General features: G+C 33.1%; 2 protein-coding genes across 2 annotated transcripts; both read right to left on the bottom strand.

Annotated features, from left to right (window-relative positions):
* Positions 1-145: 145 nt before the first annotated feature.
* LOC134259547 (macrophage migration inhibitory factor-like) lies at positions 146-1,909 on the bottom strand. The gene is made up of 3 exons (XM_062742136.1): positions 1,743-1,909; positions 1,009-1,181; positions 146-392 (listed from the first exon to the last, which is right to left on the bottom strand). Exons 1-3 carry the CDS (start codon positions 1,848-1,850, stop codon positions 341-343), a joined length of 333 nt encoding a protein of 110 aa, XP_062598120.1. The 5' UTR covers positions 1,851-1,909; the 3' UTR covers positions 146-340.
* Positions 1,910-2,723: 814 nt separating this feature from the next.
* Positions 2,724-23,572, bottom strand: LOC134259537 (meiotic recombination protein REC8 homolog). The gene is made up of 18 exons (XM_062742126.1): positions 23,486-23,572; positions 16,388-16,462; positions 15,792-15,832; positions 15,574-15,659; positions 15,409-15,469; positions 13,240-13,318; positions 12,944-13,040; positions 11,939-12,080; positions 11,576-11,652; positions 10,908-11,044; positions 10,436-10,667; positions 10,057-10,215; positions 9,586-9,757; positions 6,222-6,409; positions 5,814-5,950; positions 4,673-4,870; positions 4,426-4,535; positions 2,724-4,129 (listed from the first exon to the last, which is right to left on the bottom strand). Exons 1-18 carry the CDS (start codon positions 23,539-23,541, stop codon positions 4,047-4,049), a joined length of 2,130 nt encoding a protein of 709 aa, XP_062598110.1. The 5' UTR covers positions 23,542-23,572; the 3' UTR covers positions 2,724-4,046.
* Positions 23,573-24,444: the final 872 nt, after the last annotated feature.

The following is a 24,444-nucleotide window of genomic DNA, read 5'->3' as shown; positions in this document are numbered from 1 at the left end:
AAATATCAGTAGCGTATAGTTATTAGATCATGTATTAAATGCAATAATGTTATTAGAGAATGGCATATCATATATTTGTACCATGTGTACCGTAAAGATAACAAAAAATCCTTTTAACTGTAACGTACAACAGACACTCTGACAATACAGATAACCGTATATATTTTTATACGCAAACTTGTGTCAAAATAATTAAACATTCAAATTATAAATGATGTACATACTCTCAGTGTTAAAAGAGTAATGTGTAAATGAACAATAACGCTGATTTTGCAGGGAAATCTGGGATAAAGAATTATATATGAATAACGCCAGTATAGTAGTACACAGTACATTTCTGTTACAATATCCCGACCATGTGGGCTTCGACAGCTTTATACACCAGCGTGACTCTAAAATGAAAAAAAAAAATAAATCAGTTCGTGACAATGCATTCGAGGTACTGCAGATTGGAATAATTGCATCATTTGGTTTTTAATTGTGGAAAAATTTCAATTGTCGTCCAAGTTTTGCTTTATTTTCTTTTAGCTGTGTTAACATGTCCACATACGAAAATAGAGTACCCCTCCCCAAGTGCAGGGATTATCTTGGGTGGGGTTAAATAATTATTCGTATTATGATGTTTTTCTGACCGTCTCAATTATCTTACCTGTAAATCTTTTTTAGGGTTAAGTAATATAAAAAAGAAATAATAAAATTACAAACTAAAAAAATCTCATTGTTGCAAGTCAAGGGTTTTCGTATCTTGAATGTTTTTCTAAGAATATAATGGACAAAAAAATCGAGGCTTGCAACGATGATCAGATTTGACAAACTGACGATATTTTGGTGCACTGTTCCCTTTTATCCAACGGGACATCCCCCTCCCCCACATGTACCGCAAGAGGAAATACAGTAATCGAATAACAATTAATATTTAACCCTTCAATGCACAATTAATATTAAACCCATTTCGCTATTGGTTTCAATAACCAATGTAATGTAGAATCCGTAAAATAGATTGTTCACCTTGATTTAGGAATTCCGAGAGTGTTCGAAAAGAATTCCATAAACTTTTCCGTGTATCCCGGATTTTTGTCGGCGCTAAACACCCCTATTGAATGAATCTCAATCAGCACACAGGGCGAAGTATCTTCGTTCCTACACATACGTCTGTCGGGATTCAAAATAACATGAATTCTCTGGAAAGAGGAAAATTACAAAAAAATTTGAGATGGGTTATAGAATATGTACTTAATTAAAGAATGTCAATAAACAGCAAAGAACAACAATTGAAAAATTGCGTTCCCCACGAATGCTTAACATTTTTTTCTGTCACATTAAATATAATTTACACAATTACATAAAAAATTAACAACATTGTCTGGCATGAAAAGTGCAGCTCATATAGCTTTAAGCTTGAAATACGTATATGGATGAAGTTCAAAATATGCATGACGAGATATATTTTCTGAATTCACATATAAACTAAAATGTACATCATGCAATCTGATTAAAATCAGATCTTTGTTACGCTCGAAATTCTGATGGTCTCTGTATAATCCCTCAAAAATAAGTATTAAGATATTTGTAAAATCACCATCATGATTTGGGAGCGATTTTTATCAGATTGATGTACAGTTCAGACGACTTTTATCCCTATCAAGGTATCGTACATACATGTATATTATTATGTCCCAGTTGATGACCTGCCTTTGCCCATTTCCCCCAAAATATGGTCAGAAATATTGAAAAAAAAGTACCTCTTTGGGTTTGTTCAGAACTTCCGACACACATCTGGAGGTATTAATCTCGAAATCTGCAGCGACTTTCTCGTCCTTTAGATTAGTGTACACAAATATCATCGGCATTTTGACTTCCCGGTATCAACTTCTCAGTGCGAGAGTATAGATTATCTAGCTCACATCATACATATATGGTGTACCATGTACTGTGTATTCAAAATTATCTTTACTTGACTTTAAGTTCTTTAAAGACAGCTAGATACATAAATCTTTTATCAAAATTCCTAAAAAAAAATAACAACCTATAAATTACATTTTACATGTGCGGATTTAGAGGGTGGGTGTAGATAGAACATTTTATCGTTAAAATGATATTGTCCTACGGACAGGGTGAGGGCTTCTTCCGAGACACAAATTATTCTAATAAGGGGGGGGGTCCGTTCACAAAAAGCACGAATCAAACTCTCAAAATCCACATACAGATCATTTTTCAATTTCCAACAATTACATGTACATGTACTGATCTGTTCTGGTGGATTGAGACACGTGGTTAGGCGTAGTAGAAAACAATCGGTGACGACAAAATAACTGTACATATAAACTCTCCCGCAGCAAGATTGAAGATACCCCAGAACTATAAAATAGTTGCACAGCAAGCCAGCACATAGTAATACATGTATGCATGCCGTCCTTTCCACGTTGGTGCTCTGACAATAAAGCAATCAGGTGTACCATATGCGAAGGGTATACACTAGTGCTGATATCAATAGAAAGTCTAATATGAGATATGCCTATTTGAGTCCCTATTTAGCTTTGTCTTTGCAGTAACTTTTGTTCATCCTAATAACTTAGACAACGAAATAAGGAGAGGGGGGGGGGGTCCTTTGAACTTGTTTGTTGTATACTCATGTAAACAACTCTTTATTATTCGTCTACAGACCACTGGGCATACAGAAAAGTCAATTACAGTCATCATAATCAATAAATGTTACAATAACCAAAAGTTTAATTTATTTTATTCAACATGAACAGTAAAATCAAAACAAGTTTTGTATAGAAAACAAGTTCTTCATAATTTAACATGAGGTCCATAATGCAAAGTACAATAAAACAGACTCAATAGGGAGACTACAATACTCCAGAACAGTAAGACTGCATAACATAATTTTATTGCTTCTGATAAAGAAAAGAAGACTCTAGAATGTAAGAAATAATGTTGCTCTTGTTTTGATAGTAAGTTATTTTGCAAAGTTTTCTACAATCTTAACATAGCTTTGAAATCTCCAAAAAAGCTACATGTGTGTACATGATCTATTCAATTTTTTTTTTGGTAAATAGCAATCTTTGCAAACATATGTCAATACATTGAAACTTAATCAACGATGATTTTTTTTTTGGTTTTTGTTTGTTTTGATTGTCCATAGGATTTCAAAGAGGTACTTTATGTAATTTATATGGTGCACTTTTGTTGACAATGCTTGTTAAGAAAGTTAATATTTGCTAGTTGAATAAAAAAAAAATGTTATAATAGAATTTAATTTAAAACATACCAAATCAGTTTTGAATCTTCATTTTTTCTCTCCCAATGAATGCTATTATGTTGCATTTGTAATCACCAGCCATGGTTCATAATGTATAAAAGCTAACTTGAAAAAATAAAATTTGTACACTGTACAAGAAATGATAAAATTTCATAATTCAATAACAGACTATTAAACAAAATAAATATTAACTAATATACAGAGCCAACTCCTTAACATAAACAGCATATCAACAGCATTTTCAAGGAGGTATATCACAACTGTAACAATCATTGCATTTTAAAAGTGGGAAAAGCTCTTTTAGGTGACAAAATGTGCACAAATGTGGTATTTAACATCAATTCTTTGTTTTTCAGTGTAAAATAATTTATAATTACTTTGTTTGATATATAAAATCAATGTTAAAGAAAAAAATCCCCATGAGATTGAACATATTGTGCAAACAAATTATTTTCTCCTTGCTAATATACAAGCAACAGAATAATGTGACAAGCACATCATAACATGAAGAATAAAGAACATTAATAACAATCAACAACTGTCCTAATTACCTTTCTTAAAACACAGATAACACAAAAACCAAGTATTTGTACATGATTTCATTCATAATTTTGTCTCATGATATGTCATGCCTTAAACAAGAAACAAGGGTAATTAGATAGCTTGAAAACATAGCATGCAACAAACCCTATCAGTTGCTTTCATTAACATTTGTACAACTTCTCTCATTTAAATAATAACAAATAATGGATGCCCACAGACTGGTCTTTCTGCCTGATCTTTAGAAATTGTGTCCTCTCTGGATAACCATCTCTCCGTAAGGCTCCCTCTGGTCAACATATATATTCCCTTTGGCACATAAATCTAAGGGGAAAGTTTAATAAATATATTATCTAAAGATTAAAACTGCATTGCTTTAAATATGAACATTTTATATGGAATAATAACTTAAACAAGCATGTACATGTATATCATACATGTATGTTCATAGACAGGGCTTCTATTTTCAACTATAAAGACATGTAACTCCAGAATATGAACTCATAAGAGATACAGTGTATTGTAAACAAGTTTGAATAAGATTGAATTCAAGCCAGATCAGTGTCCAAATCATGAAGCAAGAGAAAAGCAATACATGTAGTTTCTAGATTGATACTAACGAAGCAAGGCATTGAACATGGAGGCTGCCAGTCTTCTGTCATAAAAGTGTGGTGGGCAAACTTCCTCAAATGTTGTGTAGTCCTTCTCACTTGTGTTTGAGTTGATTAACCTGAAATTAAAAGAGAAAATATCTGAATACGAATATCAAATTACTAAAGAATGCCCATAAACTATGAGGACAACAAGAAAAAAAAAAAGAAAAAGTAAAATCTTATTTTAATAAATAATTTTTTTGTTTATATATACCTGAGAACTCTACTTTCTACTTGTGAGAGCTTGGAAATAACAGGTAAAGGTGTGTCCACCATAGGTATCTCGGACTCCTCCTGCACTACAGAGAGATTTCGACTGATCCTCGAGAATGTGTCTGACACTGAGTGCTCTGAGGGAGGGATCAGAAGCTCCTCCTCAATAGACCCCCGAGATCGACTCCTCTTTTTTCGACTAGAAAAAGATTAAATAGAATAGTTGCCATTTAGATTTATTAAACATAAAACTGCTTACAGCAAGGAATTTATTTAAAACAATCAATTCCTCAAATAATAAATACCCAGTAATCTTTAGAAAACAAGAGATGTTTGTAAAACACTAAAATATGCACCCCTCCACCAAATAATTGGAATTTTTCAAAGTCCAAGGGGCATAGCTCTGTCCAAAATGGCCAGATCGTACCCAAAACAGAGCTTGATCTAAATATTCTTATGATAAATATATATTATTATTACAGTAACTTGATCCGAAGGGTCGTATCATGTCAAGTTGACAGGCGCGGATCATCAGATCTAACAAGATGCGAAGTGTCGAGTTTGATCTGATGATCCGCGCCTGTCAACGAGACGTGATACAACCCGTTGTATCAAGTTACTGTTATAATAATAAATTTATTATATACCCCCTCGTGACTAGCAAAATATAGCAAAAGAAAACTTTAGAGATCAATTGCATAACATTTATCCATAAAACAAAGCATAATAACAAGGGACTTTTTAACGTGCAAGAAAAATAACGTCATATTTCTGCGTACTACGTCATCAGTTTCAGAGAGTGGTGATATGAATTCAGAAAACTACAGTGTAGTGATCCGAAAAGTCAACATTGTGTGATAGCATAAAATCAACAGTAAAATTGAGTGATACGTCACATTAGGTATATAAATCTGTATATCAAATTTCATTTCAATATGTGCAACCTCGGCGAAGAAAATGGAAACTGATGGTGGACTGACAGACAGACAATATGTCCTCCCTTCTTTGAAGGGCATAAAACTATTTTTTGAAGATATCAATGTGCTTAAATGAAGATCATTATAATCACTGCAAGAGCTTGGCTGTTAATGATAACAATTAATAAATCCCTCCCCCATCCTCTATTTTAACTGATACTTTACCTTGCCGTGGACCTATCAGACAGGGAGTCGTCTTTACTCCTGGCAGACAGGTGGAGCTGGATAGGGGTGGTGTCCTGAAGACTCCTCTCCAGTGATATTGAGGCGTCCCGGGGGATTTCCATAGAGGGCATTTCATTCTATCAAAGATGCAAATTAATCAATTAAGAAATGTCTGCAGAAATTTTAAGTTTGATACAATAATTGTTTCATTAATTACTAATTTCCAACCAAATGCAACTCTTGTTTGATCAACTTATGATGACAGATTTTCCAATTACATGTATAGTAAAAGAACATTTTCAATTTTTATGAATAATTATACAAGGATTTTGACTTTTCTCTTGAAATCACACAAATTGTGCTTATGATTCATAGTGTCACTCTTTATATGGACATTTTTTTACTTACTCCCATACTGATATCTGCCCTGACTTTTTCAGGAGAGGCTCTGTCTAGTTGTAGGGGGATTTCTGGTAGTGGGAGCTGCATTTCTGACATCTGTATGTCTGGAATCTCAGGCTGCGCAGCTCGTCTTTCCTCTTCTGGTTCTGGCAGGAGAGCTCGTCTAGATCTTTTACTATGGGTAGATTCACCTCCTAAACATATTTTTAAAAAATCCTTAAATTTCCCCACTTTAGTGGGATGGACTGACTGACATGAATACAGGTGACTCTAGATGGCTCGAACTCCAATCTCTCAAAGTTCTTGATCTCTCAAAGTGAACCTCCGGTCCCGTTTTTTCCCTATCTAACTAAGCAAATTTACTCCTGATCTCTCAAACTTCTATCTCTCGAAGTTCTCTATCTCTCGAACCAAAATCTGGGTCCCGTTACAAATATTTCATTGAATTTTACTCTCTGTCTCTCGAAGTTTTGATTGTGAGTGTATACACGCCAATCAAACGTAAAATTGATGCAGTCTGGACTTATCAGGAAACAATGAACGCCTTGGCATGGAGGTGTTAATTGGGTGTTACATAGATGACACTACACCTGTGGGTCGTCCGTGTTTTGATATAATTAATTGGTTATTAATTACAGGGTATATTATAAACAAATTCACAACTTATTTCGAATTGAAACCGAGACGATAATTTTTAGAAATTTTTTAAATTTATAGATGTTCGTTTCAGTAAGTTCCGATGTACTATAACCTTTTATTATTTTTAAATAGAGTCTACATAATTCCAGCATGGCAAATATTGCACAAGAAATTCCTTTCTCAAGGACCGAATACCTATTAAGAACAAGAGGCCCATGGGCCACATCGCTCACCTGAAAAGCTTTGAACATTCCGTTTTTTACCAGATATCCCCCTTGTAATACATATTGTGACCCCACCTTACCCCACTGATCATAATTTAAACAATTTGAAATCTATACTACCATAGGATGCTTTGATTCAACATTGTAAATCTTTGATTCCCAATTGTGGCCAACGTCCTACCCCTGGGGGTCATGATTAAAAAATTTAGAATCTACACTACCCCGGGATGCTTCCACATAAGTTTCAGCTTTTCTGGCTCAGTGGTACTTGAGAAGAATATTTTCAAAGATTTTTCCTATATATTTCTATGTAAAACTTTGATTCCCCATTATGGCCCCGCCCAACCCCGGGGGGTCATGACTTTAACAATATAGAATCTACACTACCCTGGGTTGCTTCCACATAAGTTTCAGCTTTTCTGGCCCAGTGGTTCTTGAGTAGAAGATTAATCATTTTCAGAGATTTTTCCCCATATATTTTTTATGTAAAACTTTGATTCCCCATTGTGGCCCCGCCCAATCCCCAGGGGGTATGATTTGAACAATTTAGAATCTGCACTACCCCAAGATGCTTCCATGTAAGTTTCAGCTTTTCTGGCCCAGTGGTTCCTGAGAAGAAGATTTTTAAAGATTTTTCCTATATATTTCTATGTAAAACTTTGATTCCCCATTGTGGCCCCACCCAACCCCCAGGGGGCATGATTTGAACAATTTAGAATCCGCACTACCCCAGGATGCTTCAATGTAAGTTTCAGCTTTTCTGGCCCAGTGGTTCTTGAGAAGAAGATTTTTAAAGATTTTTCCTATATATTTCTATGTAAAACTTTGATTCCCCATTGTGGCCCCACCCAGCCCACGGGGGGCATGATTTGAATAATTTAGAATCTGCACTACCCCAGGAAGCTTCCATGTAAGTTTCAGCTTTTCTGGCCCAGTGGTTCTTGAGAAGAAGATTTTTAAAGATTTTTCCTATATAGTTCTATGTAAAACTTTGATTCCCCATTGTGGCCCCACCCTATCCCCGGGGGTCATGATTTTAACAATTTAGAATCTGAACTACCTAAGGAAGCTTCCATGTAAGTTTCAGCTTTTCTGGCCCAGTGGTTCTTGAGAAGAAGATTTTTAAAGATTTTTCCTATATATTTCTATGTAAAACTTTGATTCCCCATTGTGGCCCCACCCTATCCCCGGGGGTCATGATTTTAACAATTTAGAATCTGAACTACCTAAGGATGCTTCCATATAAGTTTCAGCTTTTCTGGCCCAGTGGTTCTTGAGAAGAAGATTTTTTAATGACCCCACCCTATTTTTGTCTTTTCTTGATTATTTCCCCTTGTGAGGGAACTTGGCCCTTCATTTTCACAATTTTAATTCCCCTGCACCCAAGGATGCTTTGTACCAAGTTTGGTCAAAATTGGTCCAGTGGTTCTTGAGAAGAAGTCGAAAATGTGAAAAGTTTACAGATGGACAGACGGACGGACAGCTAGACGGACAGACGGACAAAATGTGATCAGAAAAGCTCACTTGAGCCTTTGGCTCAGGTGAGCTAAAAAATCTGGTGAACACTGGTGAAGGACGGGTCAAGCCGCGGAATAGCCAAACTGACAATTGCTCTTTGGTTTCAGGTACTGTATACAGGTTATTTTCTCCCCGTGTTATTTTCACCCTATCAATCGAACAAACAATTTTGCCCCGTCTTAAATTTGCCCAGTCACACTTTTGTTTAAGAAATTATACTGTATTCTTTAAATTCACCCTGCTTTAAATTCACCCAACCGAGGTAAGGGCGAAAGGGGCAAAAATAAAACGGGGGTGAAAATTTCCCTGTATACAGTAATCATGAAATAGGAACAAATAAATACTGAAACTTCAGAAATTCGTTTTATTTATTCGAAATACAATCATTGTTGTTGATATCAAGTAAATTTCCTGTCAAATACGATTGAACACATGCAATGACTTTATCAGGGGATGACAAATCCCATCGCCCGACGCTAGGGGATTGTGAATTTTAAGGGTGGGCAAGTGGAATTTTATCAACCACTTGCCCGCGGGCAAGTGACTTATCAAAAATAGAATTTATTTGTAGGCCATAAATTAAAAGCTGGGCATGGGGGCTTGCTCAGCATTTGTCTTCCTCTTTTTTGAAATATCTATAAATATACAATTAGTTTATGGAAGGGCAAGCAAAAATTCAGGTAGGGCAAGTCAATTTTGACAATGTACTTGCCCTTGGACTAGTGCCTTAAAAATATATTTGTCAGCCCCTGTTTATTTACATATACTTCCGGTATCTATAAAAGTAGGACTTCGATGATCGAAACTGAAAATTCCGGATTTTATCAATCTCTTGAACCCCTCGATCTCTCGAACTTTTCTTGCGGTCCCTTGAACTTCAAGAGATCGAGAGTCACCTGTATACGCAAATTAAGTTACATACCATTAGCATTCTAAAAACAAATCTATATCCTTCTTCTAGTTTTCTAAAAAATGTAACTCTGACTCACTAGAAATACTAGGCACTGTCCAGAAAGGTGTTTCAATATCAGACTCGGTCTCCAGCACCCCCGGTCTGAGATTACGTCTCCACAAATTAATAAGGGGAGACAATCTAAGGCACTTGCTCCCTGGTTGATTGAAAAGAGTGGCACAGTCTGATCGTCCAATGACAGGGACACTCTGGGATAAGAAAAGGGTTTTAAAAATAAGGTCAATTCAACAACTGTAATATTATCTTCTTAAAAACTTGTTCCTTTTAACCTGTACCAAAAAGAATGCAATGAATTGCAGTCAAATTAAGGACTCTTGTAAAAAAAAAAGAAGTCAATTTTACACAACTTTAACTTAGAGGCTGCAAAAGGTATACATTTATAATATTAGAATTACACTTAATATCATCAAATCTAAAGTCTAACTTCTCTATATCTCTCCACATTAGAGAGTTGTGGTAAGAACAGAATGACAGACTAAAAACTTACAAATGGTTTAGACAGCTCACTGCCAGTCTGGAGATTTTTCTTCATCTCTGTCTTGGGAACCATTATGTTCTCATCCACAATTAAGTGACGACGCCTTCTTTTCACCGTCCTAGGACTCGGAGGCAAGGGAGCTAACTCTAGTGACAAGTCCATCCGCCTCTGCATAAAAAGAGATTAAATGAAGCATTAAGTTTTAATTATTGAATTTTTTCTTCAAGTTTGAGCGAAAAATCTCCAGCAATCTTTGCATTGTTGTTAGAAGATACATGTACTTCCATTAGGGCATTTTCCTAATGAAATGCCCTTCCCCAGTAACTCTTCTACAATATCCCAACACAGTTCAAAAGTTAACTATGCATGAAGCAAGAACTAATTTTACTTTTCTTGTACTCCTATGAGGTTCCTCCTCAGGTGGGGGCATTAGGGTGACCTCTGGCTGTGACCTAGGTCGAAGTTCACGGACAGCTGGTGGGGCCTCTGGGAGGGGTTCCTCTGTCAGTACTCGGGGGGTCTTTTCTTTGGGTGACATAATCTGTTCTTCAAGTTCTTTTGCATCCTTGGTTGTCTTTTGAGGAGAGAGACTGATAAATGCTTCTGATGCCTTTACAGAGCTAGAAAATATCAAGCCTAATGACATTTTATGTGAAACAAAAATGTAATGGCCAGTCGTAAATAATCATATTGCGGATTTTTTGTGGAACCATTTGCAGACTAGGAGTACAATGATGTTGCGGAATATTTTTTCTCAAGTTTTGCAAAGACTTCCTATTAATGCAAGGGTTTAAACCTAAAAGGAAAATATTAGCAAAATTAGCCTGGTGTGATTTCTCAGGTGATAAACTGTTAATTACCTCTCTCCCACAGGAATAGCAACATCAGGCTGAAGTGATGTGTCAACATGATGGAGAGTGTCCATTCTAGCTGACTCATTCAGCAGGGCTTGTATGTTCTGCTCATCAAGAGGAGGCAACTCTGTCTGCTCAGCTATCTGAATTAAAACTCAAGTTATTTCATCAACTTTTCTAGAGCTATGATTTTAGAATTTTATTTTTTTTTATCTTGTTAACCTTAATAATCTTGATTCTTAAAATACATGTATTTCCAAAGTTAATTCTCTATGCCATAGTGTTCAAAATAAAGTTTTAATGGATAATATTATTAAAGCATTCGAAAGATAATTTATTTCTTTAAATTAATTTTACAAGATTACCAATACTGAAATTGGGAAAAATAAAAAACTTTCAAAACCTTTAGGTAAAAATTATGCCAATCTTTAATTCTAATATGGTATCTATTTTAATACAGCAAAACTCGGTTAGTATGAACACGGATATTGCGAATTTACGGATATAGCGAAGTCATCTTGGATCCCCAGCTATACAAATTTTATGAATTTCTTATACGGTTATAACGAATACGGATATAGCGTAGGAATTTCATAGGTCATAACCGAGTTTTGCTGTAACTCTCTTGTATCTGAACCCATCTAACCTTCTCCCATTCAGTCCAATGTACTTACCTGTGGAAGAATAGGCATATCGATCTCTTTCAGAGTAATCTGGTCCAAGCTTGACACAGTGTGAGGAGAACCTAAAGCTATAAAGGACCATTTCTATTAGCTTTCTTCTCTCTGCATGAATTCTCATACATTTATTTTAATATACTGGATATAAATACTTACTGAAGCATACCGCAACTTTTGCATCTTTGCATTCTTTTCCAGATTTTTTCCTTTTATACTTTCCAATTTAAAATTTGTTCAAATAAGTAATATCAAAATTTTATCTGAAATATCACTGCTGTATTTCAAAGAACTCCATTCACTTGACAATTTTTTGGGGAGTTAAATCTTTTAAAGTTTTCTCCCTGATTGGTTACTCACCTGATTTTAGGAAGCTGTGTTCTGACTCGACTTGAATTGAGGATGAAGCTTCCGAACCTCTGCGACGTCGCAGGCGTTCCATACTGGAGTCGCTACCAGGAGAGGATAACTCTGTCAGTAATTTCTGCACATCTTCAAAGTCCTGAGAGGATCCATCAAAATAAGCATAAGATTGTCATACTTGAGAATTTATACCTCAGTTGTTGAGTTTTAAATCAATATTTTTGTGTATATAAATAAAATGAAAATTATTTAATAATTCACTATGAAATAAACCTCTGTTTATTATATGAAAAAACTAAAATAATCTATGGAAAAAGAAGAGAAATAATAATCTTACCAACAAAATTGGTTGACGTTAAATTAAAAGAAACTGAAACGAAAGAAACAAAACATAAATTCTTACCCATGCAAACTTAACATAAGAAAAATAAAGGAAAAAAAAATACAAATGAATACAAAATGTCAAGGGCCTTAATGGTCACCTGTTACCCTAAAAAACAGGCACTATTTATTTATATTTTACTACTTTTTATTAATTTCAGATGTCATCAAAAACAATTTGAAGATTGTCATTAAGTTCACGTTTAGAAACAGAAAGCTCTCAAACTCTCAGCTTCTGTTTTCCTCAAAATGAAAGCTTCAAAAAAGATTTACCGATCTCTTTATCATTTGTTTAATACTCAAAAAGTCATCATTGAAAGTTTTTTATTTCTGCACATGCAAGCATGTTTTGTCTGTTGTTTTCAAGTAAGTTACACTGGACACGTACAAGCTGTTATTATAATGTCAAGTTTATTCTGTCTCTTTCAAATGCACAACTGACGTTTTGAGAATTCTACAGTGAACCGTATGCACATGATTCTCAAGGCATGTGACATTTTCTTAATGTTACACGTTATCAAGTGTGGTGAACACTGAGGGTAAATTATGGTTTGTTAAATGCACCCAAACCAATCAGATTTTAGTATTTAAAGGTAAATAAAGTATAATATAGTTAAATACCTCATGAAAGTCTGCAATTTTGCCGAAGTATGGGTCATAGAAGGGTTGTTTTTCTGTTGTCAATTCTACTATGTCTTGCATTGTTACATGATCCGGTCTAAAATATATGAATATTGAATATAGTTAAATTTACTATTTTTAATACATGCATGTACATTGTACACTGTACTTTGAAAAATTCAGAGAAATGTGTCACAAGACAACACATCATGACATGATCATGGTCCTTTCTTTCATTTATTAACTTTTAAGGTTTAATTATTCTTGAAAACTATAAACTAAGCAATTACATGTACCTGCAAGCAATATTAAGATCAATATTTTCTGCTATATTTGCTGCTAGTCTCACTTTCACCATGAAAGATGTGATATCCTCTGCAAAATAAAAAGGAATAGCACTAATTCTAACAACATCATGTAAAATTTTACAATCGTTCCAAGAAATAACTAAGTAGGCTAAATAAAATTTAAATTATGGTTCGCATGCATCCGTTTTGAGGTACAGAACATGTAGATGCATCAGAGTTCTTGAAATCTTTCGGTCCTGTCGGCAAAACCGATAAAAACAACCAAGGACCGATTACTTTCTATTCTGTGTCAGTCCAAATGACCGGACGGTGTTGACAGAGGAACTTGCGAAAAATCTAACTAAATTTCGTACAAATTCCCTATAATTGACCGATCATAATCTTTCAAACTCTTAAATTTCTGCATGTTGTAATGGCTTCTCGATTAATACAAGTGCAAATTTAGAGACAATGTTCTATCGTTAAAATGATAAATGTCCTAGGGACCCGGTTTAATAATAGAATTTGTTCCGTATATTCACTTGTCGCAAAATAAACACAGGCAATAACTCCAACTCAGTACATTTACTACGAAGATTCCAGAGAGTTCAGAATGCAAACACAGCGTGTAAATTAGAAGCGAGATATAATCAAAAAGAATATTAGTTGAATTATCATCTTTATTTGGATCATAATTTAGGTTTAAAGGCATATGCGACCTAAAAAAGGTTTGTTGTAATTAATTTTGAAGTTATTTCCAGTGCAAATCCTTTCGAATACTTTAAATTCATTTCGGAGCAATTCTGTAATTATTTGCCACATTGCGAGTATAACTGTTGTGAGGACTTGTTCCGATCAAGACAGATTTTTCTAACTTGTGCCAAACTATCACAGTAACTATGATTGTTAAACTGTTAAAACAATTTTGTTGATGGCGCTAGGGTAAGAAGTGTGCAGTGTTTATAGACGTCGTATTTATTGATAATAAAATTTAAATACAATTTTCATGTTTTTATTGAATTTATTTTGGACTGATAGAAATCTGTCTGGACTGACAAACTTCACATGGCAGTCGGTCCAAATGACTGACAGCGAAAAAAAGATTTCAAGAACTGTGATGCATTCCAAATTTGTATCTCATCATCTTTTTATCTTATTTTTGACAAAATAAAACAAAGATAATGCAGAGACTAAGCTCGAAAAAAAGTTTGTGAATTTTGAGGTTCATGTATACGCATTCCAAATTTTATTTACTTCATCGCCAATAAAATGATAAGAAAAAATGGCCTCCCTCACCCAAATCTGTTTAGGAGAAAAACTGGCCAGCGAACAGGGAATCAAATTTATGTAGCCTTAATCATAGCCATGTCTTATGATGATCAAAGAAGCACAAATTTTGTGTTCCTATAATTTATCCCCATTACTAATATTTTTACCAACTCCATATATACATCAAGATATTTTCAAAGACTGTTCTGTAGATTGCTATATTTCATAATCATGATTACATGATGATCCTACAAATGTAGAGAACTTAATTGTTTAAACAACTCCCTAAAGAAATATATAAATACTCATGCATGCATGACATGTACTTGTAATTTGAAGCACTTTTTAAATTTTTTTTATACTGTCAATAAAAGCTCAAACAATTAAATAAAAAAAACTTTGGGTTGGAGTTGATACAGTGGCATGCCAAAAGTGAAAATAATTTTATTTTTTCTCTATATATTTCATTGAAAACAACATTTTGTAAAATTATAGGTAAATGGTCAATTTTTGTCCAATTTAATTATTTATTTCAGTACTTAAACCAGGAAATGTGTAGTTATCTTTCTTTAAAATATCATTACACGTTTAATATGTAGTAAAATATAGTTCATCACTAAACATCAGTTCTAAAATTCAAGATCAATGTTGACTATATAATTCATTGTGAATATATGACTTAAAAATTCATGTCACACTTAAATTACAATATTTTTAAATTATCAATGCTTATCAGATAAAAACTATTGTTGTTTTTAACTACAATAATTTCTTGGATTATCAAAATTTTTTTGATAAAATCTGTCAAGAAATGTTGTCATACCAGCAATTTTACAAAATATTGTTTTCAATGAAATATATAAAGAAAAAATAAAATTATCTTCACTTTTGGCACACAACTGTACCTACCTAGTAAGTACTGTGTTTGTTTTTTGTACAGTTGTACACATTTCCCATCAGTGTTGGTAACCTAGTAAATTTATTTTATTTATACTGTCCCCACTGAACAAAATTTAAAAGAAAGTTTGAATTGGTGTTTACCTACCTAGCAAGAATTGTGTTTGTTTTTTGTACAGTCATTTTCATCAGTTTTGGTATATTTCCTAGCAAGTACTGTGTTTGTTTTTGTACAGTCATGGCAAACTTCCCAGTGTCGGTACCTACCTAGTAAGTACTGTGTTTGTTTTTTGTAGAGTCACACATCCAAACATCAGTTTGGCTTCTCTGAGAGGTAGTGTGTTCTTGAGAAGAAGATTTTCAAAGATATTTCCTAGGTACTTTCTATGTAAAACATTGAATCTTCCTCACCATGATGTAATCCACGATGTCTTCACTGAAAACATGGATTTACAGATAATCAGTGGGGCCATTTCAAAAGAATTTCACAAAATTTTCTGTTTTTACTTAACATTTTGAAAGAAATAAAGAACTTCACAAAATTTTCTATTTTTACACCCTGGTAGAGCATAGATCATCTTTCAAATATTGTTTGTCCCCCCTCCCCCTGTAGATTTGCCCTAGGGATCTCAAATTTTGTTAACCTCAAGGAAACAATAATTTGTCTCTCTTTTATCTCTGAATTTTCTTAAATTATCCTGTCAATATGATTTTGAAATTTTCTATGAAAAAACTTTTCCTGCCTACCTACCAACCCAATTTTTCATTTATTATTGTTAAGATCCAGACCTTAACTATAAAAGGTACATGTTGCCTGATCATGCTGATGTTGGTGTAAAATTTGGAGTAAAATACTCAAGCATTATAATATATAGAAGACTTGTGTTTCATACATTCATTTTTCTCTTAATATTTTAAAATTGTATTTCTTATGTCTATATGTAATCAACATGATCAAGATTATGATTTACATATGTAATACAATATGTACCATGTTTTACACAGGTTCACTCTTGTAACATCTCTTCTCTTCAGCACATGTTCATCTTTAATTGTAGCTGCCAACCTGTAGTACAAGAGAGCACTTTAATTGGTTTATAAATCTGAAATTGTTTTTGCAATTATGAAAATTTTTTTTTTAATTGAAATCTAAAAAGTTGGATTTAGACGTTAAATTCTCACCAAATTTTAAATGGTTTCTTTAAAACTAATAAAAATGCAAATTTAAGAAAAGTAAGGTCATGGTCACTGGAAAATTCAAAGACAAACATTTGATGCAGTTGAATAGCTCTCAGCCTCTCACTTACTTACCAGCATAGTAAGTTTGATAAAAATGATATTGAGTTGTTTCTCTAAAACTGAGCTTAACACATCATGACATGTTGACAAAATGAGGTCACAGAAAAATTCAACCTAAAAAATGTTGATGCAATGGAATAGTTCGAATAATCTGTGTCTCGGGACAAGCCCTCACCACACCGAGTCCGTAGGACATTTATCATTTTAATGAAGTGAGAACATTCTATCCACAATAGACCCTTTTCTTTTGATATATTTTGCCTAGGAGTTATTCCCTTTAGTCACCATCTTGTAGGGCAAAGTAGTGAATTTACCTCTTTGAACAACCAATAGATGAATTTCACATTCCTAAGAGTTATCTCCCGTTGTCGGCGTAATGCTCATTTTTCCCACTTTGTCCTTTCTAAATTACCTGTTAATATTAAGGATGTGCAATTTTATCGATATACCAGTATATTGCGATTTTTTATTGCGTGATACGTATCGTGATACAGAGACCTAAATACCGGTATTTAGGTACATGTATCGTGATACAGAGACCTAAATACCGGTATTTATAGGTACATATTTAAAGTCCAGTAATTATTCATTTATTTGTTCAATCTTTTAAATTACAATTATAGAAAGTCTTAAAAATGTTGTAAAAGGTGATAAGAATGGCATCTTACCATCCAAACATGATTAATTTTATGTACAAAAAAATTTGAAAAAGTTAAATTCTGTTTTTCTATCATATTTTAAAGAAAAATAATGACTATTCATTTAAAATCATTGCAAAATTTGCTTATGAAAATATCATATTATCGTGATATTTTGGGAAAAAATTGTGATATATTGCGATACAAAATTTTTGGCGATACCCATCCCTAGTTAATATTTTTAAATTTCAAATGTTATACGACAATTTACATGATTGTATCATGCCTGATGTTGGTGTAAAATTTGCCAGGGGAAAATACTGTCCATTATAATATATACCCCCGACTTGTGTTTCATACATGCATTTTTCAGAAATATTTTAAAATTGATTTATGTTATATGGTAATTCACTATTGATTATAATACATAGTGCCTACAATATGCCACAGCATGATAACACATCAGATATTGTTGATAATCATAAATTGGTTAGGGTGCACATGAAAATTAAGTAACCTTAATTAACAGAGAGCACAAATTTTTATAAATCTAATTTCCATTTCTTGCATGTTATAAAATATTTTTTTTAATTGAATCTAAAAGTGTAGGATTAATTAAAACAAATAATACATCATAATTTTAAATGGTTGTGTTAAAACTAATAAAAATGCAAATCTGAAGTTTAAATTGTTTACTTGCAAAATTCATGAAAACATTTGATGCAAATAGCTACAGTCTCTACTTAAAATTCAAAAATTAGTAATTTTGATAAACTATAAAATTGAAGTTGAGACATGACTGCAATTTGTTGCAACATATATGAAAATTGAAATGTAATTTTTTTTTCACAGAAAAATATATATAAAATGTTGATGCAATGGAATAGTACAATACTAATCTGTTTTAATCATAGCCCTAAAACACACCGAATTACATAGGACATTTGATCATTTTAATGATTCAGCCATCAAAACTCTTAATTCACACAATAGACCCTTTTCTTTTGATATATTTTGCCAAGGAGGTAAATTAAGATCACCATCTTGTAGGGCAAAGTAGTGAATTTACCTCTTTGAAAACCAATTAATTTCTCTCTAATTTGATCTCCCATTTCTGCTATGCAAAAATTTCCCATTTTGTCCCAAATTTGTTATATTAAGGATGTGCAATTTTATCGATATACCAATATTGCGATTTTTTATTTGCTGTTACGTATATGATAAAAAACTAAGTACCGGTAATTTAGGTACATTTTTTAATAAGGATACAAATATATTTTTTACATATTTAAAGATCCAGTAATTATTAAAATTTTGTTCAATCTTTTAAATTAATCAATTATATTAAAGGTCACAAATGACCTTGAAAAGGTGATAAGAATTGCATCTTACCATCCAAACATGATTAATTTTATGTACAAAAAAATTTGAAAAAGTTAAATTTTGTTTTTCTATCATATTTTTAAGAAAAATAATGACTATTCATTTAAAATCATTGCAAAATTTGCTTATAAAAATATCTTATATGGTGAATATTTTGTGTATAAAATCGTGATATCCATCCAACACTACAAAATTTTTGGCGATACCCATCCCTAGTTAATATTTTTAAATTTCAAACGTTATAGGACTGCCAGAGGCCTGTCGGATTGAACCCTGCCGAGGGGAATAACATTTGTAAATGTGAAAGTTGTCAATCTTAAACATGCATGCAAGAAATATTTTGGGGGAAATATTTACAATCTGAAAATTATGAACTAATACAGTAAAACTCAGTGATAACGAAGTTGTCAGGACCTCTGAATTTACTTCGCTATATCCGTAATTTGTTATATCAATATACGGAATTCCTTACATTTATATAGCTGGGGATCCAGGATAACTTCGCTATATCCATGAATTCGCAATATCTGTGTTCATACTAAACAAGTTTTACTGTAGAGACTTTAACAAACGTATATTCATAAGAACATGAAAAAGAATATCTTTACCTCAGTATTGAGTAACCAGCATAACAAATTGAACTTGGTTGAATAATGAAGAGATCTGGCCAGGAATGTTGCCCTACAATATTATGGTGGCTAAGGGGAATACATGTAACTCCTAGGCAAAATATGTTATAGGAAAAGGGTCTATTGAATTGCTAACATCAGCATTGTTTTTTTAAATAAAAAAAAATTCACAGGTCAAGTGGACCAGTGAATTGGTGAAATTCACAAAGGGGCAAAACTCTGTTAAATATGGCTTGATCATACCCAAAACAAAATTTGACCTAAATATTCTGATGAAAAATCTGTATACCAAATTTGATTACAGTATGTGCAACTTCTGCAAAGAAAATGAACCACAGAAACTTTGGTGGACCTACAGACAGACTGACAGACAGCAGTAAAACAATTAATAAATGCCTTACCTTCTGCAAAGGGGTGCATATGAATACAATTCATTAAAACACCTATTAGGCCTAATATTGTAATGTTAACAAGCCCAACAGAACCTGAGAACAGGCAAAATAAGTTCCTTAAACCATGTTAACCTTTTAGAACATTGTAATTGTAGATTAACATCATCCGTACGAAAGTTCGAGGCGGAATAGGCATGGCTTTAACGGCTGTTAACTATGGTTCCGCACGGGTTTAAAAAGACGCACGGGTTCTGCATGTCCAAGACGTTAACAATTCCATATTTTGTTGATAAACTCATCACAGAAATCCGTTTGTAAACTATAGTGTACAATTGTAAACTTTAGTTAGGAGGGTTTTGCTTCAATCTAGTTTCACAAATCTCTGAAACTTTTTACTGAGCATGTTAACTATAACTTCCTTTATTTGAATATTAAATTGGAGGGAATGGTCATTAGCAAGTCAATGTGTCTTTTTGCTCTATTTAAAGGATATTTAACTAATTGTCAGTTGGAGTTTATGTATGTCAGTCTGGGAAATTTCTTACGGAGAAGAAAAATGCAGTAGAGTGTAATATATTTTACAATGAGTAATTTTTTTCAATTTTCATGATCTTTCTGTATTGCAATGTTGACAATGAATATGATGAAATATTTAGGTTTATTTGAATGACTTTGTCCAGACTTTCACTAATCATGAAGAGTATTTTAATGTGACATTGGCGTGTGAAATTTTATATAAACTAAATTATTTCTAAATTATCACACAAGCAACTATTGATTAAATTATGTAATTGAAAAATTGATTGTACATTATCATTACAATCTTGTTGTTGCAAAAATGCATTTTGTTAAGATAAAGTTTACTTTGAAACATAGACTTAACGTTGTTAACTATTCATTAAGTTTTTAACTTTTGACCCCACCGTAAAACTAGTTTATGTAAAAATGTGATTATCTCATTTTTCATGACATTTTGGCATGCCACAGTATCCAATCAATTCAGATTAAAACACCTATGACCTAGGCCTAATAAATGTAATGTTAACATATGCCCAACAGAACCTTGAACAGGGTAAGTTCCTTAAAACTGTGTTAATAGTGGTGTTTCGACATCGCCGACATCGCCGAATCTATCGCTGAAACCATTAACCGATATATTAATGGATAGAAATTTGAGATCGATTAATTTTGTAAAACCTGCCAAATGTACAAGTTCGGCCAATATCGAACTGTTGCCTTGACACGAATAGTCGAATTTCACTACAAAATTTACATAAGACGGAATGCATGTGGCGGATCAGAGGGGGAGGACGACCAGCGAGAAATACTTCCCTACTTTTGCAAAGTTTAGAGAGAGAGAGAAAGAGAGAGAGTAACACATTTCCGAGAATAAATATTTGTACGTCTAGCTTAGCATTGAATACAAGTGTAGATTTTCACACATTATACTTAAAAATTCCCTTCAAAACTTTTTTTTTTATATCACCTAACGGTAGACAAATATTTACTTATTTTTAATATATGCTAAGATATGATATGTAACATGTAACAATGATATTTGATATTAGTTCTCGAATTTCAATGTCTGTGTTGGCTATATATGTACATTTTTTCAATCATATCTTTTTAACAAGGAACTAACCATGTATGACTTTTTAGTTTTAAAATAACCCCACCCCTAAAAATATTTTTAAAATTCTAAAAGAAAATAATTACATCTTGGAAACTTCAATTCCATTCAATTTTAATGCTTTGAACAGTAGGCCTATAAATTCTGATTAATATAATTTTATGACTGGGGTTACCTTTCCAAAGGAAAATTTTACATAAAACAAAAATAATTTTCCACAACCTTAGTCTTTAAAATGGTAAATGTTGTGAATCTTTTTGACAGTGTGTCTGGGGTGGGAAAACCTCCGAGTAAGAAAACCTGGAAAACCCCCTTTTTTTGGATCAGCCCCTGTAATGCTAAAATTTCTGGAAAAATACTGCCTGATAAGTAAATGTTTGATACGGGCTAAATATACATTTTACAAGAATTATGATATGTTCTATCCAAATTTTTGCTGTTAATTTAATATTTTCAAAGTGTTAAATGGCTTTCATATTAAATAACTCCACTGTCTAATTATGGACTATGTGTTGTAAAATTTTCGTGATTCCATACACAAAATGTCACCCATTTTCCCCAAAAGTACACATAGGCCTACATGTACATGTGTCCGCAAGACCAATTTTAGCCTTGGTCTACACACGTGCAATGGACTGTCACACGACTTCCAGCGTCCTTGGTAAAACGTTTTGTTTTGAAAACGCTATACAGACGAAACCCCATTTCTTTTCACCAGGTCATTAAATGTATTCTGATTAATAAAAATTATACAATAGTTGAACTATATATAGTTTGTTGTTACATTTTCATTGCCAAACTTGTGTTTAAAATGGCCGGTTAAAATAGTAAAAAAAAAAATTCTATAGATGGAAAATCCTTTTTTGTTTTGAAAATAACTGTTTATACTAATGTATAAAGGTGGCAGAAATTACTTACATTATTCAAGTTCTATATATAATGGTATATGCTGAACCACAGGGGCATCTTATCCACTCTGTTCTCTACTTCACATATAAAAATACACAAGGGAAGAATCGAAAGTAGCACACGATTTTTTAAAAAGCAAGAAAACAACTTTACTGTAAAAACTTACACAAATCCTTTTTTATTAACTAGCGCAACATAATATTCCTAGTACTTATCCAGGCTAAGATATTCCTGAGTATATCCATCGAAAATAGCTTTTATCCACCTGTGTATTTTTCTACAGTGTGAAACTAGAAAAGATAACTCACCCGATGACAATACTTAGTACCCGAAGTCTTCCAATGGCGCTCGCAAGGCCTCGGGTACTACTATTGTCATCAGGAAATTTTCGGGCGAATCACTGTGCATGGGGTTTTAGGTGGATAGTTTTTCGTTTTGCCTTAACACATTATTTGCCTACCTTTCAGTTTAGTGTAAATTTTCTCAAGTAAGTCTTTTTTGACGAGCAGCCAGAAAAAATCCGTTGCATTTAATTACACACATGTATTTTTATATGTGAAGTAATGGATTAATGTTTTCTTTAAGAATGTCCAAATTGTCGTTTTGCCACACATATTTTACAGTTTACAAAGTGTACACACGAGCAGGCCAGGGATTGAAAATTCCGTCATTTAATAATACACATACACAGATGATTAATTTTTTCTTTAAGAACAAATTGTATGATAATTAACGGGCTATAAACATGTACTTAATACAATTGTTGATATAGTATTATCAATTCATCGGTGAAAAGATATGAATCGAAGAATGACCTAATTATTCTCTGTTATCAAACATGTAAAAAAAAAAAAAAAAAGGCTGAGGAGGGAGCGAGCGTAGGAATATTGATATTTTTTATTTGCATTTCGGGGGGAAAGTGACTTTCTAATGATATTTTGACGTTATTTTTGATTTCTTTAACGTATGACATACACAACTAAATACTGTTATCATGAACAATAATGTTGTATCTACTTATCATGATGGAATTATTTTGGTCGGACCAATATGTGTGAGCTGCCGCTGAATACAGTTATATATCTTGCAAAGATAGTATGCATTGATCGAATATATGAAAATATAGAAGATTCTACCATGTCTACCTTTTAGAAAGAACATAATATTCTTTGAAAGATATTTAAGATACCATTTTGAAAATAATTTTACCAGACTGTCCCAAAAACTCCCCCTCTTCTATTCAAAATGCTCTGATGATAAAACATTTTTGTATCCACAACTTCAAGTTTCCCGCCTAATGAAGGGTTCTTTATATTTATGAGTCCAAACCCGATCCAATTTATTATTCAGGGGGGAAACATCATCCTAAACACATCATCCCGCAAACTTCCTTCATAATCATGTTTTAGGCAAATATTTTGTCTTGTGAAATAATGCATAAATTAATCATTTAATGGGGCTTTTTGCCATGTTTTCTGGTTACTGGAATGGGAAGGATGCCACATCCGATCGGATGTGGAAAAAAAGGCCTGTATTCGAAGATTTTTTTTTGACAGACGGTCTTGACCTTTGAACCAGGATTTCCCCTGACGTATTCTTTATTGGAAGATGGAACGAAAATCGAGAGGTACAGTGTTTATATTAATGGTTTAGAAGTCTTTAAAATATTATTGATGTTGTATTTTTTCTATTGAACATTACCGATTTGTCCTCTTAACATCTTATACTTTAATATAAAGCAGTGGTGAGTCACTTCAAGTGCGAATTTAAAGATGTTGTTAAAAGTTGGGCTAACAGGCGGCGATATATATGCACCAGGCGCGGATCCAGGGGAAAAAATTCAACCCAGAAATTTCTTGACAAACATTAGCTGCAGGAACGATTTCTATCGTTAAACCGGGTCCGTAGGACAATATCATTTTAACGATAGAACATTCTATCTAGCAGATCTGTATATATAGCCCTCCGAAAAAAATGTACTGATAAACCGGAGAGCTACAGTGCCACCCATTGAAATAACTGTATATTTATTGCGCACAAAAAAGTGCGCTCGGTTCTCGATTTATTTCTCCATGTTTTTAAAACTGTAATCTCAAAATATTGCTAACCGTGTGTTCCTAACATTCTTTCGCTGTTTCCACTACCAAACATTCCTCATAATTGTTGTT

This window comes from Saccostrea cucullata, unplaced genomic scaffold, assembly GCF_032062105.1.
Source record: "Saccostrea cucullata isolate Sc308-1 unplaced genomic scaffold, CSIRO_AGI_Scuc_v1 ctg6024, whole genome shotgun sequence".
NCBI lineage: Eukaryota > Metazoa > Mollusca > Bivalvia > Ostreida > Ostreidae > Saccostrea > Saccostrea cuccullata.
Note: the sequence above shows the minus strand (reverse complement) of the source record. Positions and strands in the feature narration are given on the sequence as shown.

Coding starts and splice junctions, on each gene's coding strand:
- LOC134259537 (XM_062742126.1), bottom strand. CDS start 23,541: ATGTTTTATCATCAGAGCATTTTGAATAGAAGAGGGGGAGTTTTTGGG. Junction 13,041..13,239: donor GATCTTAATATTGCTTGCAG/GTACATGTAATT, acceptor CATATATTTTAG/ACCGGATCATGTAACAATGC. Junction 4,130..4,425: donor CATGTTCAATGCCTTGCTTC/GTTAGTATCAAT, acceptor CTTTCCCCTTAG/ATTTATGTGCCAAAGGGAAT.
- LOC134259547 (XM_062742136.1), bottom strand. CDS start 1,850: ATGCCGATGATATTTGTGTACACTAATCTAAAGGACGAGAAAGTCGCT. Junction 1,182..1,742: donor TTCTGAACAAACCCAAAGAG/GTACTTTTTTTT, acceptor TCCTCTTTCCAG/AGAATTCATGTTATTTTGAA. Junction 393..1,008: donor CTCGGAATTCCTAAATCAAG/GTGAACAATCTA, acceptor TTTTCATTTTAG/AGTCACGCTGGTGTATAAAG.